Source organism: Polypterus senegalus, chromosome 16 (assembly GCF_016835505.1).
Source record: "Polypterus senegalus isolate Bchr_013 chromosome 16, ASM1683550v1, whole genome shotgun sequence".
Classification (NCBI taxonomy): domain Eukaryota; kingdom Metazoa; phylum Chordata; class Cladistia; order Polypteriformes; family Polypteridae; genus Polypterus; species Polypterus senegalus.
Genome location: NC_053169.1, coordinates 24086865 through 24105389, shown reverse-complemented (window position 1 = coordinate 24105389; position 18525 = coordinate 24086865). Strand labels below are relative to the sequence as shown.

Here is an 18525-nt window from a genome sequence, read left to right as displayed (position 1 = left end):
AAAATTAGATACCAAGAAAAGTGCTACAAATAAAATAAATCAAAGTTCTTTACTGCACACAATGGAAAAGTACTACTTCAGTAAATAAGCAGAACACTTTGAAAAACTTTTGTTAATGCAAGTTTAAACATTTAATAGTGTTACCTTTAAATACCTGTCAAAAACAAAAATACCTTAAAATGTATTACTCTGCTTGATGCAATTGTATATGTATTCCTTCAGCCTCCTGGCAGCCATCTCATGTGTGCACAACTGGGTACAGATACACAGTCACAAACTAAATGTCTTTGAAAGTAGCTTTGCCAAAATGTGCCAGAGTCTGTATAATCACTCTCACCTATCACATATGCTAACTGCAGATACACATGTTCCTGTCGTCAAGAGACAAGACTGAGCCTGCCATGACATTCAGATGAATTCTTTAATAGCTTCTTTAGGCAGTGTCATAAAGTGAAGAAAACGAAAGAAATACACCTCCTGATTTGTTGACATTAGTATAACATCTGGCTAATTATCCCCAGGGAGACAAAGGGTAGAAAAGCTTAGAAAGTTTATTTTATAACAAATCTTGCCAAATTATGCAAAAGCAAAATGCCTTTGAATAAATACGAATCAATGTCTGAATATGCCAAAGTATGCAGCTCCCTTTCAAGAAAAACCCTGGTAAACAGTATTACTACACTTTTTGGCAACATCCAGTGTTGTAGTTTTCCAGCAGCTGGCGTACTATTGACCTATTTTCTGACAAGATTTGTTCATTAGGAAGTAAGAGAGACAGAGACAGAGTGAGAGAGAAAAACAGTCTTTTAAGAACACAGATATATAAACAGAGGCAGAGAGATGTGCTCACAGTACCTTGAAGAAGCTTCCTGTCCTGTCCAGCTGACACGGCTTGACCAGTTCTGTAGACATCCTCTGTCTGAGACAGGAAAGGCTGCTCAGCCCTCAGACTTCTGCAAGTAAAGGAATTCAATAGTTAGTCCGGGCTGAAGGAAATTCCACTGAGAACCACAACATCACTCACATCATCTGCTCTGACAATATTTTCTTCCTTCCACCAACCAGCCCCCAGGTTTCAAAGAAAAGTGTGTGTTTTGGTTGTCTGCATTTCAGATGTACCGTTATAGTCATGACCATGTGACAACTCTTGTTTTGTTTCTCTTCACATGCATATTCAATCCCATTTTTTCAGCTTGACTGAGTATTCTTACGCAATATTATTTTCCCATTCTAGCATGCAATCTTGCTGGCATTGGACTGCTGCAAGCAATTACAGGGTTGCCTTAAACTGCTGACCTTTTAACCTTCTAACTTCCCTTATCTTGGCAAATGCATAGAAGGAATATTAAATTATCCAAAGAAACCAAACTTAAACAAACAAGGTTCTCAGTCCAGCAGGAGGCATAACATAAAAAATCATTCTGAAACCCACTTAATCCAGAATTTTTTCTAAAACTTACTTGTAATAATAAAAATAAAATAAACTTTAAATGAAGTATCAAACATGGAATGACATTTCAAAAGACCTAATACAGCCAAAGTTAACATTAAATGAACAGGCCAAACAATAATTTGTCCATCCATTCTTTAGGAAAGCTGGTTAATCCAGTTCAGTCCTGGAGCTGCTAGAACTCATCACAGAATAATCTGAAGTTAAGCGAATAAGAGTACCAGTCCATCACAGGGCCACACTTGCAAGTCCACCAATGATGGGTAATCATACATTTATGAGCCTGATCTATGACTGCACCCCAATCCATCCCACAAATACTATCATTAAATTTGCAGATGACACCACTGTAATAGTTCTCATATTGTAAGGAGATAAGTCAGTCGAGGTCCAGAGACTGACAAAATGTCACCACAATACACCACAATAACCATGGAACTTATTCTGGACTTCAGAAAGCACAGCACAGAACCAGTTCATCTCTACATCAATGGAGACCATGTGGAAAGGGTGCAAATCTTCAAATTCTTGGCAACCAACATTTCTGAGAGCTTTCCATGGTTTGAGAACACCACACCACAACAGAGACTGCACTTTCTGAGAGAGCTCAGGAAAAAACTCCGAAGAGACACAGTACCAAAAGGAGTCAAGTCTTCATCTCAGGTCACTGGATATCATCCATGTCTCAAAACCATATACCATAACAGGGAGCACCAGGACTCTAAAGACTTGGACCTTCGTTCTTTTGCACAGATATATCGGAATTGCCCCACACACCTTTCCAGTGACCTCATGACTCCCCATGCTCTCCCAGTCTGTCTACTGACTTCATAAGACATGAATGTTGCTGCTGAGTTAAGTCTTCTCAGCGTGGTCATCACTGTCTCCGCAGACAGACACACTGGTGCCTAAAAGGTCATTAAAGGCCTGTATCTTTGTTTTTATCGAGGACACTTGCAAGTCCAAACACGCAGACCCCTCGCTCATTCTCTTGAGAGCTCCAATCAGGTCCTCCATTGATTCCAAAATGATCACAGCATCATTGGCAAAGCCAACTTCAGTGAATCTTACTTAACCAGCAGATTCCCCACAGTCGCTGGACCCCGTTAATCCTGCCCAACACCCAGTCCATGCCAGCACTGAACAAGGTACAGGCAAGAACCCACCCCTGACGAACCCCAGAATCAAATGGGAAAAACAAAGAGGTTCTGCCTTCACTCTGCAAAGCACTCACAGTACCAGTGTACAGGCCAACCATGACATCCAGCAACTTCGGGGGGATCCTGCGAAGTCTCAGCATGTCCCAAAGGCAGTTTCATCCGAACAAAACAGTATGTGGTGAAGCCCGTTAGGGGTCTGTGGTGTATGATTTTTATTAAAAGCAATGCAACTGAGACTTGGTGGGTGTGTGTGCACGCTAGTGAACAGCAGTGTGGCTGAGGGATGTTCATTGGAGAAATTTGCTAGTGGTTTGATCATCTGCAAACACAACAAGCTTAATCGGTTTCCTTACAGACACTCTACAGGTCATTAAATAAAGTACCTGCACCCACAAAGGTATAAAAAGTCAAAGTAGGATAGTGAGGGGTCAAAAAAGGTTAAGAAGAGATCAAAAAAGAAACAGAAAGACATTTGGGAATAAATACATCAAGAAAGAGAAGAACTAAAAGGAGAATGGGGAGAGCATGCCTGTGCAGTGAACAAAAGGCAAGGTGATTGGGAGACCTGTGGTTAGGGAGAGAAACAGCATTTGGAGGAGCAGAAGTGACCACTGGCTTCACAGATTGTCCAACAGATGCCAAGCGATGCTTGTGGGATGATCGAGCCAGGCATTGGGCATCCCAGGGGGTTAGTGGCTGGGCCAAAAGCTGTTAACTGATGACCACATTTGCCTGTGTCTCAGTCACACTGAGAAGACTTTATGGGTAAGTGGGGGAGACAAGTTAGAAAGAGGCAATGAGGCTCACAGAAGAAAAGAAGTATAGAACCTGATTTTATAGCTGTGTTTTTAGTCTTTATTTTCAACATATTTATTTCAGGATACTATATTTATTTACTGGTTTTATCTCCTACAAAGAGCACTTGGTTTATTATGGCTTATTTATTGTATTATTTATTTACAGAAGATCTGCACTGCACCTTTCTATTTTGATACTGCCCGTTGAATAAACCACAGAAAGCACCTTTTGTTGTACTAGCCTTGTTGTTTTATGTCCTCATTGCATTAACCAGTCTCGGTTTCATGACTATTGATGTCCTGGGAAATGGGCGATGCCACGGCTGGAGACACCCTAGCATCACACGTATGGAGCATGCACTGATACTGCGTGTTGCCGCCCCCATCACATGATGAACCAACCACGTTAGGACCCGAGCACAGCCGTGCAACGGGTGACACCTCAGCACAGGATCACAGCATAAATGCTTTCATACCGATCAAAACCCCCCTTTGAGGTAGTAGATCTGGATCAGTCTGAAGCCATGTAAAAGTTTTATTAATTCATCCTGCTGCATAACCTGCAAACTTCCCATGATTTCCTGCTTACTTTCTCTTTGGGTTTCCATGAAGGTTCTCGCTTCTACATGGAGTAATTCTGCAAAACAGAAAAAGATCTGCCACTAAATTACTGCTGAGTGTGTTGAGGGCTGGTAAGACCACATGTATGTGCAAGAAGTTTGTCTTAAACTGAAAACTTAATGAAGTCAGTTTTTTAGCCAATCAATTTATAAGATTTTTTTAAAAAGGCTTGATGACATACCAATAAAATACCACATGAAGGACCACGAGGGCATTTATTTACAAACTCTGATCTCATTTGGATTTTGCTCAACAAGAAACAGAGTAGAGGTCTAAAGCATACAAAAAGAGAGCAACACCATGCCAAATAAAAAAAAAAATCTGAGATCACGTTTGTCTTTCTTATTGCTATTTAGGAGCATGAACTGATACAGCGTGCTCACCACACAACGAACGGCCTCAGGATCCTAATTTAGTGGTCAAAGTAAAACATTTTGTACTAGACAATGAAATGGAGATCTTAAAATCAACATGGGATCTTTTTGACTAATCTACACCTCAGAAAACATCATCTCCTCACACTAATTGAACAAATATCTACATAGTGGATGAAAGAGTAAAAAACAAAAATAAAAACTTTGCAGCTGTTAAAAAATGTAGCTTTATCCAGCAGGAAAAGTAAAAACTATTTCATAGGTATAACTTGATCTCACTGCTGGCTAACCATGCAGTGCACTTTGCCTTAAAACTAATTATTAAAGTGAGAGGACATTTAGTGCAAATGCCTCAGTACAAAAGAATTTGAATCATCTGAAAAATGTTGTTAAATTGGAAAAAATATGAATAATTTAAGAAAAAAGGACATAAAAGTATTGCATCAATACTGGAATACATCTGGCAAAAACAGCACAATGAATACTCAGGAGAGGTTCTATGAATGAATCTGTTATATCTGCCGGGCAGGAGAGATTTGGAGTAACCAGGGGAAGGAGGTGAAATCAAAGAAAACCGTGTGTGAAGGCCAAAACGGAGGAGCAAGAAACAAAATCAAGGACATAAACAAATGATCTATACACAGATAAACAAGCATGGAGATTTTTAGCCAGAGATAGAATTCTTTTCATTTTTTTTTATCTGCAGCTCCTTTACTGTATGTGCATTGCTTTGCAGTACGCAGGTCACGCCCTCCAAGGACACGCCCATAGCAATGATTATGTATCCTAACAACGGGGCCCTAAAAGCGTGGCAAATATACGCAATTCCTATCAGGATCATAGGCTTATGGTGGCCGCCAAATATGTTAGTTTTCCATTTTATTAGTGACACTGTCTGGAGTTAGTGACCAACACCAGATGATGCCCACCTCTTTTAAACCAAGATTTTTACTTCCATGTAGTGGAATGCAAAACACTCACTTTTTTGATAGGCTTAACCTAGGCAAGGTCATCATGTGAAAAGCAAGCACTACAGCCAAGGGAACCAAGCATGATATGTAAAGCTGTACAGTGCAAACATTTAACAATACTTTTCTTTTTCTTTTACTATATCTGTTAATTTCTAATTAACATATAAATGTAATGTCACCTGGCAAGTGACACCACAGCTTTATAATAATCAAATACCTGAATCATGATTTTTGAATATGTTGCCTTTTCATATAGTAAGTATTTAAGATTACAAATAAATAAAACTCCATCCATCCATTATCCAACCCACTATGTCCTAACTACAGGGTCCCGGGGGTCTGCTGGAGCCAATCCCAGCCAACACTGGGCGCAAGGCAGGAAACAAACCCCAGGCAGGGCGCCAGCTCAATTTTTGTAGTGTTCAGATTTATAAACATATATAACACTGCAAAATATAAAAATGAAATATACAATAGCCTATGGCTCTGCTATAACATACAATGCAGACGTAACTCTTCTGCATCAGTGAAACACACATGTGCCTTTTGATTCAACAAATAACATTATGTTTGACTAATCACAAACAATCGGACCCACTAGAGTATCATTATATACTATGTTCTTTAAACACATGAAATGAGTAATTTATAAAAACTTTCATCAGTACTGCTGGGTGACCTACTATGAGTGTTAACTCCTCTGTTTCCGTAAATTCTTTAAATACTTTGAAAAATAAATTGAACCTACGAAATGCATCAGCTCAGTGCTAGCTCAGATCAAGTGTGTCCACCAAGTGATCTGTCAGTTAGTACTGTATGTGACAAACAAACATCCTTCACGGAGATGAGTTTCACTGTGAAATTTAAAATATACAGAATTTACTCTGTCCAAAAATATCTGAATCACAACTCATGCAGTGATCACCAGGCAGATTCCTGCTCAGTGATGAGAAATGGGGAATAAAGGAATTAAATGAATAAATACCAAACCTTTTTCAATTTCAATTTATTGTTTCACAGTTATGGGGAGCTGTCATTTGCCAGGCAAAGTCATACTTAGTAATTAAAAAAAGTCTTCATGTATGGATTATATTTGTAGTCAAAGAAGCAACTGGACGAACATTTAGCAGAAACCTTGAAACTCATGATATTGTGACCACCCTGGCAAGGGACATATGGAGTACAGAGGTGAGAAAAAATGCCTAGGGGATTATCGGAGTACGGATTAACAGAATCGTTGACAAGGTTTATACAAATGCTCAAATATCACAAACAATAACAAAAACAGACAAAACTATATAACTAAAATCATAACTCAAAACAAAGCAAGTCCTAATACTAAAGTCTTTATCGGAAGCACCTTTTAGCTTTCTCTACACTAGTTAAAAAGATTAAACACTTACGAATCACGTACTAAATATGTTTAGTTTCAAGAGGGAAACCTCTCAAAATCATAAAACGGCCTTCTGTATTTTAGAAGCATGCGGATGACTACAGTAAAAATAAAAAAATTAATTAATGTGATGCTGTGCTTTGCAAATTAAAGAGCTGTGCAGACAAGTGTTCTATTTTTGATACACTGGTGTTTAAACACTTACACATAGATTTAGCTTGCATTTATAAATACACACTTTTATTCACTTTGTACTAAAAAACATACATAATATTGATTTAAATTATGGGGTTTAATTTGTAAGATAAAGCCTTTTCCATTAAAATATATACACAGATGAAGTAGTATAGGTAAATGACTATTTTGCATAATGATTATGTATTGTATTGGACTAATTTTTGCTAAGAGCATTTGAATAAGACAGTAACCATACTCTCAAGTTTTAACATCTGATTGTCATCCAGAATTTGTATTTTTTCTTTAAACCGACAACTGTCAAGAAGCCTGCCCATGTTTCATTTGTGCTGTTTGACCAGACAAACTCTGTCTTTTGATGCGCTGACACCCTGTGACTGCACGACTGCCATTTCAAGACATTAAACCTGCAAACTGAGTCAGACTAACTGCTATTGTTCTCAAATATGTGAGTGTTTTGTTGTTTAGTCTCCTACACTACCATTATTCTGGGGTGTGTGCATGTACTGTATGAGGAAGAATTAGGCAGTTAGCCAACACTGTAAACCAAAAGAACCATTTTTTAATGAAGTGCGGACCTCATACAGAAATAAAATTCCACCAAAACTGTGTTAAATTAAATCTTCTTTTTGGTGAAATAAATGAAGCTTTCACTCATTTACTTTAGCAAAAAGTTAACGAACATTCTCAAACCCGCTTAATCCAATGCAAGATTCCGGAGGGTCAGTGCTTACCCTGACAGAATTGGACATAAGGCAGGAAACAAACCATGGATAGAGAGTGGAAAGACCCAAACTCATTCTAGTTCCCAACTAGCCCAACACGTAACCCTCTGCAATGTCCAGTTAGAAGGAAACAGCAGTACCTTGAGGAAGTCCAACACAGACACAGACTCTGCACTAACAGTGACTGGGCTTGGGATTCAAGCAAAAGATTCTGCTTTCTTGAGGCTGCCCAGCTTTGTTTATTTTCAGGGACTCTGTAGTAATTACAGTATATTATTTACTCTGACTAATTCACAATACAATTTATACAATAAAAACAAAATCAAATATGGAGATCGTAAGCAGTGTAATAACTAGTGGGTATAACTGCATAAACGATGGTCTTGAATAGCAACTTTTGTCTAATCTCAATACATATACTTAATAAAACTCCCTTTTGCAGAATTACATTTTTGGAGCCTTTGTGACCGCGTTTAGGAATAGTTCAGGCTAACCACTAAAGCACTTAGTTGGGTTCTTATGACATTAGTCATACTGTCTGTACCTTCAGTTATTCCACAACACAGGCCATTTCAGATATTATGCTGTCTGTTATTAAAAAGACAGGCTACTTACAGGGCCAGCTGCTCTCATAAGATGAAAAACAAACCTGATAAAAACAATCAAACTGACCCAGTATTAGTGCCTCCTTTCAAAGTTCTCCTTCAGGTCCATCTACAAAGATGAAATGACCTCACCAAGAAGTAATTTTAGGATACAACTTATTTGCCGGACTAAGAAAAGTACTACACAGACAAGTACAGTCGCAGGCTAACTGGGAGTCCATTGAAAACACAAAAGGCTTTTCTTCTGAGCAGGGGATTCTGTCAGACAAAGACACAGAATGGGAAGCCCCTTGAGAAGAAAAGGTGCAATATAAATAAAATTACATTTTATTATTACAATTAAAACATGTCAGGGCATCAACTCTTAGATAAACAGTATTAAGTATAATATTGATTTCTGTAAGGCCAAACAGGCCTGCACTAACTTCTCTAAATTTCCTATTTTCATGTTAGATTCTAGTCGAAGTGTTACACTTTGATCTCATATGAAAACTGAGTTTCCACGCATTTTATATACTTCAGCTAATAAGTAAAATCTCTGTTTTTTTTAAAGAAAATTTAATCACTGCTTGTTCTGTGATCTGCATGCAGAGCCTGGCAGCAAAAGATGAACAGGAAGGCCAATTTGTCAGCTGCAGATGCAGAGCATAAACAAAAAGAATCTGATCAGCCACACTTAACATGCTGGACATGTTTGGATAATTACAATTTACAAACACGGGCCTTGTTATGCTTCACAAACATATTCATTAACAACAGTCTCAAAGAAAATGAGTCAATTAATTAGTTTATTTCCGAGACATTTCTGGCAGCCTTAACTGTAAATGCCTGAGGAAAAAAAGAAAAAAGAAACTAATTTCTAAAACAAATAAAATCACTGGAGGTTCTGTGAAAGACTCCACAAACACACAATTGCCCTTTTCTCCCCCTTCATTTCCTCAGAGGGATGGGTGTGTTACCTGAAGTTAAAAGGAGGTAATCAAAGAAACACTTTTGACTCTACTGTTCTCTTCAGTATTACAAGGTACTGCCCTCATTTTGATCTGCAAATACAATTTAAATGTACTCCAAATTAATAATAATAATAATAACAATTAATTACATTACATGTAATGCTTTTCTAACTTGCTCAAAGCATTTTACACAGACAGTGGGGAATTACTTCAGCCACCAGAAACGTACAGTATCCACTTGGATGATGCGATTGCAGCCAGTTTTGTGCCAGTATGCTCACCACACATTATTTTTTAGGTGGTAAAGGGGTGAGAGACAGAGAGACAGTTACCCAATAAGAAACAGGGGACAATTAGGGGGGCTGGTATTACCAGGCATTGGTGGGCAATTTAGCTAGGCCATTGGTAAACGGCTTACTCTTCATGAAAAATTCCCAGCGATCCGTTATGACCACAGAGAGACAGGACCTCAACTAAATTCTCAGTCATCTATCACAATCACCCTGTTCACATTTAATTGTTTAGATATCTGTGAGGAGTCAGTGTGTTACATTTTCTTCTTCCCTAGTCAATATTTATAATAAAGAATGCTAAATACACATAAGTGGTTCAAACAATTTAAACACACAAAATTACTAATTTAAACAATTATTCAGTCAAATTGCCACACAAAATTATTATGTTTTGTAAATTATACATATATTTTATTTATCAAAAAAATCCCCATTACTGTGTGCATGCTACTTTAATATGCTATCACAGATGTCTGGGGTGAATTTCCCCTTGGGATTAATAGGTTGTTGTACCGTGTTAGCCATTATGAATGTAGAGAAAAGCCAAGCAAAATGACACCTTTTATTGGCTAACTAAAAAGATTACAATATGCAAGCTTTCGAGGCAACTCAGGCCCCTTCTTCAGCCTGAAGAAGGGGCCTGAGTTGCCTCGAAAGCTTGCATATTGTAATCTTTTTAGTTAGCCAATAAAAGGTGTCATTTTGCTTGGCTTTTCCCTTGGGATTAATAAATTATCTATCTATCTGTCTATCTATCTATCTATCTATCTTACCAGGCCGGGATGCCTGGAAGGACCGGAAGGTGGCATTAATAGCTTCCGGGCCACGAGGGGGCAACCTTCCTGGACTAAGAGAAGACCACGGGAGAGGAACAAGGACATTCCAACCCATTGGGACCCGTGGCCACCGCCAGGGGGCGCCTTAAGCATCAGGGAACCCGGGAAACAGTTACTTCTGCCACACTTGGCAAGATGGCAGAAGAACCTGCCAAGGACGCCCGGAGTGCTTCCGGGGCAAAGGGCAGCACTTCCGCCACACCAGGAAGTGCTGCCGGAAGGATGTCATCACAGCACATCCGGGTGGGAAATAAAAGGGGCCGCCTTCCTACAGTCGAGGAGCGTGAGTCTGGAGTGGGAGCAGGACGAAGCTCCCAGGAGGAGATAGGCAGCCAAGGACAGAGGAAGAGAAGAGATTTATTGTGGTGATTAATTGCTGTGTGCATTGTGTGGTGTTCGGGACTGAAACCTGTGGTTATTTAATGAATAATGAACGTGTGAATTTTATAAAGATGTGGTTTCCGACTGGTGGTGTCCGGGTAAGTCTCACAGTGCATAATCACAGACCACCACAATTATTATGGTATGTGCAGAAAGCAATACTTTTGTACAAGTAAAATCTGCTGTCTGCAAGATGTATATTATATTTTACTAGCTGTGTAAGACCGTGCTTTTTCTAGAAACTATTGAAATCGTCAGAAAAAAAATTGAAATGTAGAGATGTCAGGTAATTGAAAGGAACTACAGTACTTTGGGCATCTCTCTCCTAGGAGGTTTTGTTTTGCTGATGTGCTCGCATCGTTAGTGCAGTAGCAGCTAAGTGACCGTCTCTCTTCAGATGTTTCCTTTTGCCAATGTGCTCGCCTCGCTTCTGTATTAGCCGCAAAGCGAGTGACTCTTTCTTCAGATGTTTCGCTTTGCCAACATGTCCGCCTCGCTTGAGTATCCTCGGAGGTGCAGCCCTTACCCTGACTCCCTTTCTCACTTCCAGGCCGGACAGACACGCACACTTCCATGCGTAGACGTTTATATATAAGATATAAGTTATCCACCATGACTAAGTGAGCAAATAAAGTGAGCTGGATAAGCTACAGACAACTCCTTTCAAGTGGCAGTAAAATTTCAAAGTGAACCTAACATGGACTGCAATAACTAATTGATGTCATCGATAATCATCAGTAATGAAAATAGTTCGTAAATAATTTTGTTAGTAATTTGTTGCTTTCTTTTGTATTATTTAAGCCACTTCATTAACCAGGAGTACAGTCAATTATGTTTTGAAATTTGAAAGAGAGAAATGGACATAGACAAATGAACTCTAAAGTGTGGAGTCATTTTAGCTTTACATCTGGTAAGAAATCTGTGTCTGGCAAGATCTTTATAGAAAAGCTCACTTGGCATGGAAGCACATCTGCAATGCAAGAAACACCAGAAAACAAAACATACCAGAATAATGGTAGTATTCCCTCATACTTGGAGATAATAATAATAATAATTTAGATATTGCCTTACACATGCGCCAAGAGCTTATAGCAAAAGCACCCTTAAAAGTCACTTTGTCACCTGACAGTGCAGAATCCAAGTTATCAGCAATTTGCAAAACTTCTTGTGCAGAGTATTTTTTGATACAAGCAATGGTCTGTATTTTTAATGCCTTAGTGTAAGAAAAAAGAAGCCAGAAGTGCACGGGACACAGTTCATCTAATGGTCTTTGCTGCCATCTACCAAATAAAATCAAACAAATTTTGGCAACACTTAACACCTTGATATCAGCTTTTGTCAAAAAAAGCCTTTGAAAGAGTTAAGAGAGGCCTTACACTTAGTAACAAGAATTGTTACTATGCACTCTTTTGCCATTTGTTCTATTCTTATGAAGGAGAACATTGTATAAATCAGACTTTTATGTACAAATGTGGGTGGCACAGTAGTAGCGCTGCTGCCTCGCAGTTAGGATATCCGGGTTCACTTCCCCGGTCCTCCCTGCGTGGAGTTTGCATGTTCTCCCCGTGTCTGCATGGGTTTCCTCCCACACTCCAAAGACATGCAGGTTGGGTGCATTGGCAATTCTAAATTGTGCTGTGTGTGTGTGTGCCCTGCGGTGGGTTGGCGCCCTGCCCAGGGTTTGTTTCCTGCCTTGCGCCCTGTGTTGGCTGGGATTGGCTCCAGCAGACCCCCATGACCCTGTAGTTAGGATACAGCAGGTTGGATAATGGATGGATGGTACAAATGTTGAATTTTTTTAAACCTCCGATTAATCAGTTAATTCAAGCAGTAATTGATCAAATGATTTGGTTAGTGTAACAGTCATTAGTTATAGCCTTGAATATAGCACATCACATTATTAAAAGTAAATGAGTATCTAGTGAAACACTCCAACACAGAACAATGTGCAATCCCAGCTATTAAAACTATCTTAGAAGAACTCAACTGCTTGCTGTGTAATGGATGGCATGCAGAGACTGGCATCCCAGATGGGATTCAACAAGGATCCTTTCCTGGCTGGGAGGCCAGTATAATGAAAGGACCGGGGGAGATGAGCACTTATAAATATTTTCTACCCCAATATGCTAGGTGGCAGCCACCTTAAATTAGGATTGCCTCATGGACGCCTATCCTGAGACCTGTAGTCCCATAAAGAAGCAATGTTGGGTTCTGGGGCGGCCCCAGGGGGAGCTGAGGGGATTCCTAATCCATACTTTTTGGGACAATTGACTCAGAATTATTTCCATTGGGCTGTGCCCTAACACCCAGAGTGCTTCTGGGTCCAAGACAAAAGAGACCACTCAACCCCATCCAGACAAGTTGGAGTGGGGAGGAAGAAGGACAAAGCTCACCTGGAGGAGTGGAAGGCGAGAGGGAAAAGAAGGAGAAGAATTGTATTGGTATATGTCAGTTTTGCTGTGAGTACACCATTTATTTACACTGGAACAGGTGTCTGTGAGGATGTGTTTGAGGTTTGGGGTACTGCAACGCCCCCTTGTGTTCACAGCTTACACAATTATTTTGGTTTCTTCAAAATTCTATTATATTGTACCATTTACAGTCTCCATTTATAAAAACAAAAAAAAGTGCAAGCAAAGTCATGCTTTTATATGTAGCACAGTTTATATAAATCACATTTATAAGTTATTACATAAATATAAAGAGAAGTATTTTTCAGCTTCATTCCCAAATGTTTTACCATCTGTGTTTTCTTGGGTCACACCCTAATTTCCATTTTCCGTCAGACTAAAAGAGAAATCTTTTGATGTAAAAATTTCCTACTAAAATTGTAATTTGGAAGAAACTTTAAGACATAGTTTAATGATTTTAAAAGCTAACAATCGCATAATGGAAAATAGCCAATTAAAGAACACCATCTGTAACAATTATTTATTTTAAAATGTTCATTATATATACATCTTAAAATATACACAATGAAAATGTTTTATTATATTGTAGTTAACTACAGAGCACAGTGTTTAAACATTTTAAAGGGGAAGTTTCAACTTACAAAAAACACTTTGTACTCCATTTGTATAAGCAATTCTTCATCACTCAAGACAACCAAGATTACTCCAGCACGTGGAATCTTTACTGCCATTAAGTATTTTGTGAGGTGGCTATTTGTTGAAGAGCGAATAGATGAATAGATGAATTTGAAAGACAGTACTTAAGTAATTGCTACATGAACAATCAACCGTAGTTAATTATTGAACTGAAATTTACATTATACACTCTGACAAAAACTATGAAAGAAGGTGTCCTAACTGCAAACTCAGGTTACATCAGCAAACAAAAGACATATATAAAACATCCATCTTAACAGTTCATTTTTCTAAGCATGCCAGTTTTCACAAATGCACAAATGATATAAAGAAATTCAGAAAACTAATATGAAAAAAATAAAAGATAAAGTTTATACAAATATAGGGATATTGTGGTTCATCCCTAAGAGAAATGACAATGAGAAAAGAAAAAAAAAAAACGAGTTTGTCCCAAGACAGTTCTTCAGCAGACTCTTTTGGCTCAGCATGAGCTCTAGGACATTGGCACATTAAGAAAGGAAGCAGACTACTAGGGGGACTCTGCTGCCCACAAACACACAAACTGCTTCTCTCACCAGAGTGCCACTTCCTTGATTGATCCTACAACTTATGTTTTGCACCCTATAGGTGTTTTTTTTAATGTATCATATCTAATTAAAGCCTACCATTATTGTTTTATTTACTGTACATTACCATACCTTGCAATTTGTAAAAATGGATTTTAGTTACTTTGCCTGTTGCAGGTGTAATGGTTTGTAAGAAACTTCTGAACTAGGGTGCTTCACTTCTCTTGAAGATTTTAAATCTAAACACTTTCTATTATCTATGTACAGTATCCGTGTTTATCAAGCGTCACAGAATTACCCCTAGGACTTGAACTAAACATCTGACTAGGATAAGAATTTGTAAACCCCACAGCATGACATGAGCAGTTATGAAGCCTCCCGTACCCACTGCCAGCGAGGAGTAGGTGTCCACTTGAGAATGTATGACGTCACGATTTTATGGCACCCCGAGCTGCAAAATGGCACATGTGTAGGAATTTTGTAGTTTCCTGGAAATCATAATGATTTTTTGTAGTTTTCTGATACTAAGGCTAAGGCTTCTCCAAAAAGATGATATTCATAATATTCAAAGGAATGTGATTACATTAAAAATTTAGGTTTATGCCACTCTCGTGAAGTAATAACGAGTCATGCGTTATAGCCGGGACACTTAGTAACATAAAGAATAATACAGTAACAAGCAGTGAGATGGAAAGACCAAGACACACACCAAATGAAAGTTAAGCCCTATCACAGTCATCTTTATTTAACAGTAAATGATTCACAGCCATACTTATAGAAGAATCACCTTCCCAACGTTTAGGCCACATGATACACCTTGTAAAATAACAGTTACTGAAATGGCTATTATGGGGCTAGTTGTGAAGTCACACTACCTATTCCATTGTTCCTGATCTTCTTCCAGAGTTGCACATTATGCCTCTCTCTCCATGATCCCCCATTGCCTGGGAGGCTGTGTTTATCTACTGATCTGAGAGTCATAATCTGCCTTCTTGAACCATCCAAGGCTTGTAAGTGTAACGCGAATATTCCTGTGGTTTGTGGAATGCAAAAGGAGGCATATCTGTGTGTCATTTCACTGTCTATCATCCGTCCAGCCTTATCTTCAGGGTCATATGCAGCTGCTACAACAGTTGGCACCCATGACAACCTGTGTTGTGAAATCACTTGAGATTTACGCATGTGTGCTCTTCCATACTTGGGGAAATACCCTTCATGTCCAATCAGGATTGCTTTCCTACTCGGAGATGTTTAATAAACACAAGCACTGGTTTACAATGCTACTAAAGACTGTCTTTGTACTATAATTTATTCATATTATTCGTGCATGGAGTGGTGGCTATGACGCTAGGCATCTGTGTAACAAATTGGAAGATTGCCAGTTTGAATCCCGTAAAACGCCAGAAGTGACTCCACTCTGTTGGGCCGCTGACCAAGGCCCTTAACCTGCAATTGCTCCGTCCTGGGTATGACTGCATCAGGTCCTGCAAGCAGGTCCTACAACTTGCAGGGAAAACTTTGGGGTTGCTGGCAGGATTAGCACTCCAGTCATTGTAAAAAAACCTCACACTGCTCAGTGTGGTGCTGAGGTGTCACCCGCTGCAGTGCTGCACTCGGCTCTCAATCCGGGTGATTTGCCGTGTGGTGGGTACAGCAACGTGCTGTAATCAGCGCAGGCTCCCAACGATTGCATATGTTACTTACATTTAATTTATTTGCTTCCTATTTGGGGACTGTCTTGGCCTGGGTTTTATTGTAAAAAGACTAATTAGAAAGTAATCAGGCTAAATTAAACAAACAATGTTCACGTATTAACTTCCTTCCTCAACACTTTGCCCTTTAAAAGAGGCAAAAATGTTACTTTTCTACTGTGTACATAAGCCACAACAGGCATTCTGAGCAACTGAGTACAAAAATAAAATAAAAAAAAAAACAACAAAACACTCTAAATGAATTATTCCATGTTTCAAAAACCACTGACAAAAAAGTGTTGCTCTTAATCGATACACCAGAGACGAATACAGGATTTCATTTGTGTCTCTGATATACTGTATACATACGTTATGCTTATTCTGTTTCTCTGGCTTTTCCTGAAGCTGGTGTTTCCTGGGTAGGCTAGAAATCTTAACCAGCCAAACTAATGAGACACCAAAATACAGAGTTTCCATAAAGTGCCAATATACACTAAGGAATTTATATTTAACTTGAAACAAAGAAGTATAATAACAATAATTAATAATTTTCTGCATTTATATAGCGCTTTACCTGCTGAAGTATGTAATTCACTACTAAAATATTCATTTGGTAGAAAAAATAACCACTTTTCTAGCTATAATTTCTAATGCAAGCAATAACATGGCCACAATAGTACAATATTCATCAATGTAACAGATAACCTTTTTAGATGTTACTACTCACTAAAAGAACAACTTACCTTTTGAGGATTCTGCTTGCCTTACAATGTAACTTTATGACAAAATTAATACTCAGAAACTAAGAAGTGCTGTGTATTGCCATTACAGTAGCTTGCTTATAATATCAACCTAAGTTTCCTGCTGGTTCTTCACAAAGCCCTCAGAAAACTGGTTCAGACTTGTCACTTCGAATAAGCAGAAAACAATCGCTCAGCTTTTCTGCCTAAAGGTAAGCTATGCAAATATTCACATATCAAGTATTAAGAAGTACAGTCCGGCCAGTACTGAGCATGAACATCCCTATAAATTAGTGTTTGTGATCCAAGACATAAAAACACACCCACTTCCTAATCTTCATCTTTTGTTCAATAAGTTGTGATTTTGTCAAATTGCAGAGAAAGCATTAAGTACTAAGATTACATGTCTTAAAAGTTATACAACCTGCCCAAAAATTAAAAAAAAAAAAACTGTCCGTATCGGTGAGCATTAAACATAAGGCAGCACCAAATGATTTTAACTCCAGGAATGAAAGTGGTTACCTTTGAACTGAAAAATCTCCTAACAGGATAGGGTGTTGCCAGTGTTTCTCTGCTGAAGGATCGCCTGCTGTACCCTCCTTTCACACTTCATCTGGCAGACGAAGAATCATGATTATTTCATGTCATTACAAAAGTCAGTGACTGAGTTGGGACTGGAACTGGAAACGTCTTGGTTTTTTTTTTTTTGCTTTGATTTTCTGGATGATGGGATCTGCTTTTGAAAGAAAAAAAGTTTTTATATAACAGAGTGATAGTTGGTAATAGAGCATACATTTCATAAACACAAGAAATGAAAGTTACAATTAAGTATTTTGTTACTTAAGTAACAAATTCTTTGTTCTATTGTGCTTTTTTGGCAAGCTATTAATAGCACCACATGTCTTCTAAAGCACTTCCTTAATTTTATTAACTTCTTATAAAACTAGCTATACATACATAGGCGTAACTAAGTGCCTTTATTTTAAGAAAGCACACTATTGCCCACGTTAAAATTAAGAGGACATTTTTTAAGCAGTAAGACTCAAGACGTCAGATTTTTAAAATCTCCACTTCAAACACTCTCATTTTATTGTTAATAGGACCTACTGATTTTTTTCTTTTGAACAATTCATTATCAAATTACAATGGGGTACACAGTCATAAGGTGAGTTCTGAGCGCAACCAGCTTTTCTGATGACATATGCCTAATGTAAAGGAGTTGTGTGGGTACTGTATGTACTTCTGATGTGGATGACTAATTCAACTGCCAAACTTTCCAACCAAAATAATTTTAATTGCAAAGATTCTCTTTTTTTCTTGAATGGTGAAGGGATAATTCTCCTTGCCTACCTGCACACAACTTTACAATGAAGATAAATAATTAAGCTCCTTTAGCTTAAAGAATGGGGACCAGACATCCCGATTTATCCGGGACAGTCCCGACTGCAGGCTATGTGTCCTGAAAAATAGTTTAAAAATATCACTATGTCCCGGTTTTAACAGGCTGTACATCTAATCAAATTTTATTGTGCAGCAAACATAGGTCTACTACCACAGATAATGTTAAAATCTATTTATTTGCGTGCAGGATAAACCAAGGGCAAGCCCTGCTCTTTGATTTATTGCTGGTATAATTGAGCATGATTCCTTGGGGGGTTGTGGGGGTATGGCCATTACCTCCACTTGAT

General features: G+C 38.5%; 1 protein-coding gene across 2 annotated transcripts in view; it reads right to left on the bottom strand.

The window, feature by feature from the left end:
- rin2 (Ras and Rab interactor 2) overlaps window positions 1-18525 on the bottom strand; it is a 213659-nt gene that overhangs the window by 122513 nt on the left and 72621 nt on the right. Inside the window, exons 2-3 of one of the 2 annotated variants that reach the window (XM_039738550.1) lie at window positions 17360-17573; window positions 856-953 (exon numbers count right to left, since the gene is read on the bottom strand). In XM_039738550.1, the coding sequence (XP_039594484.1) occupies window positions 856-912 (57 nt within the window). In that variant the 5' untranslated portion in view covers window positions 913-953; window positions 17360-17573. The remainder of the gene's footprint in view (window positions 1-855; window positions 954-17359; window positions 17574-18525) is intronic. The other variant, XM_039738551.1, reaches the window with a different exon arrangement.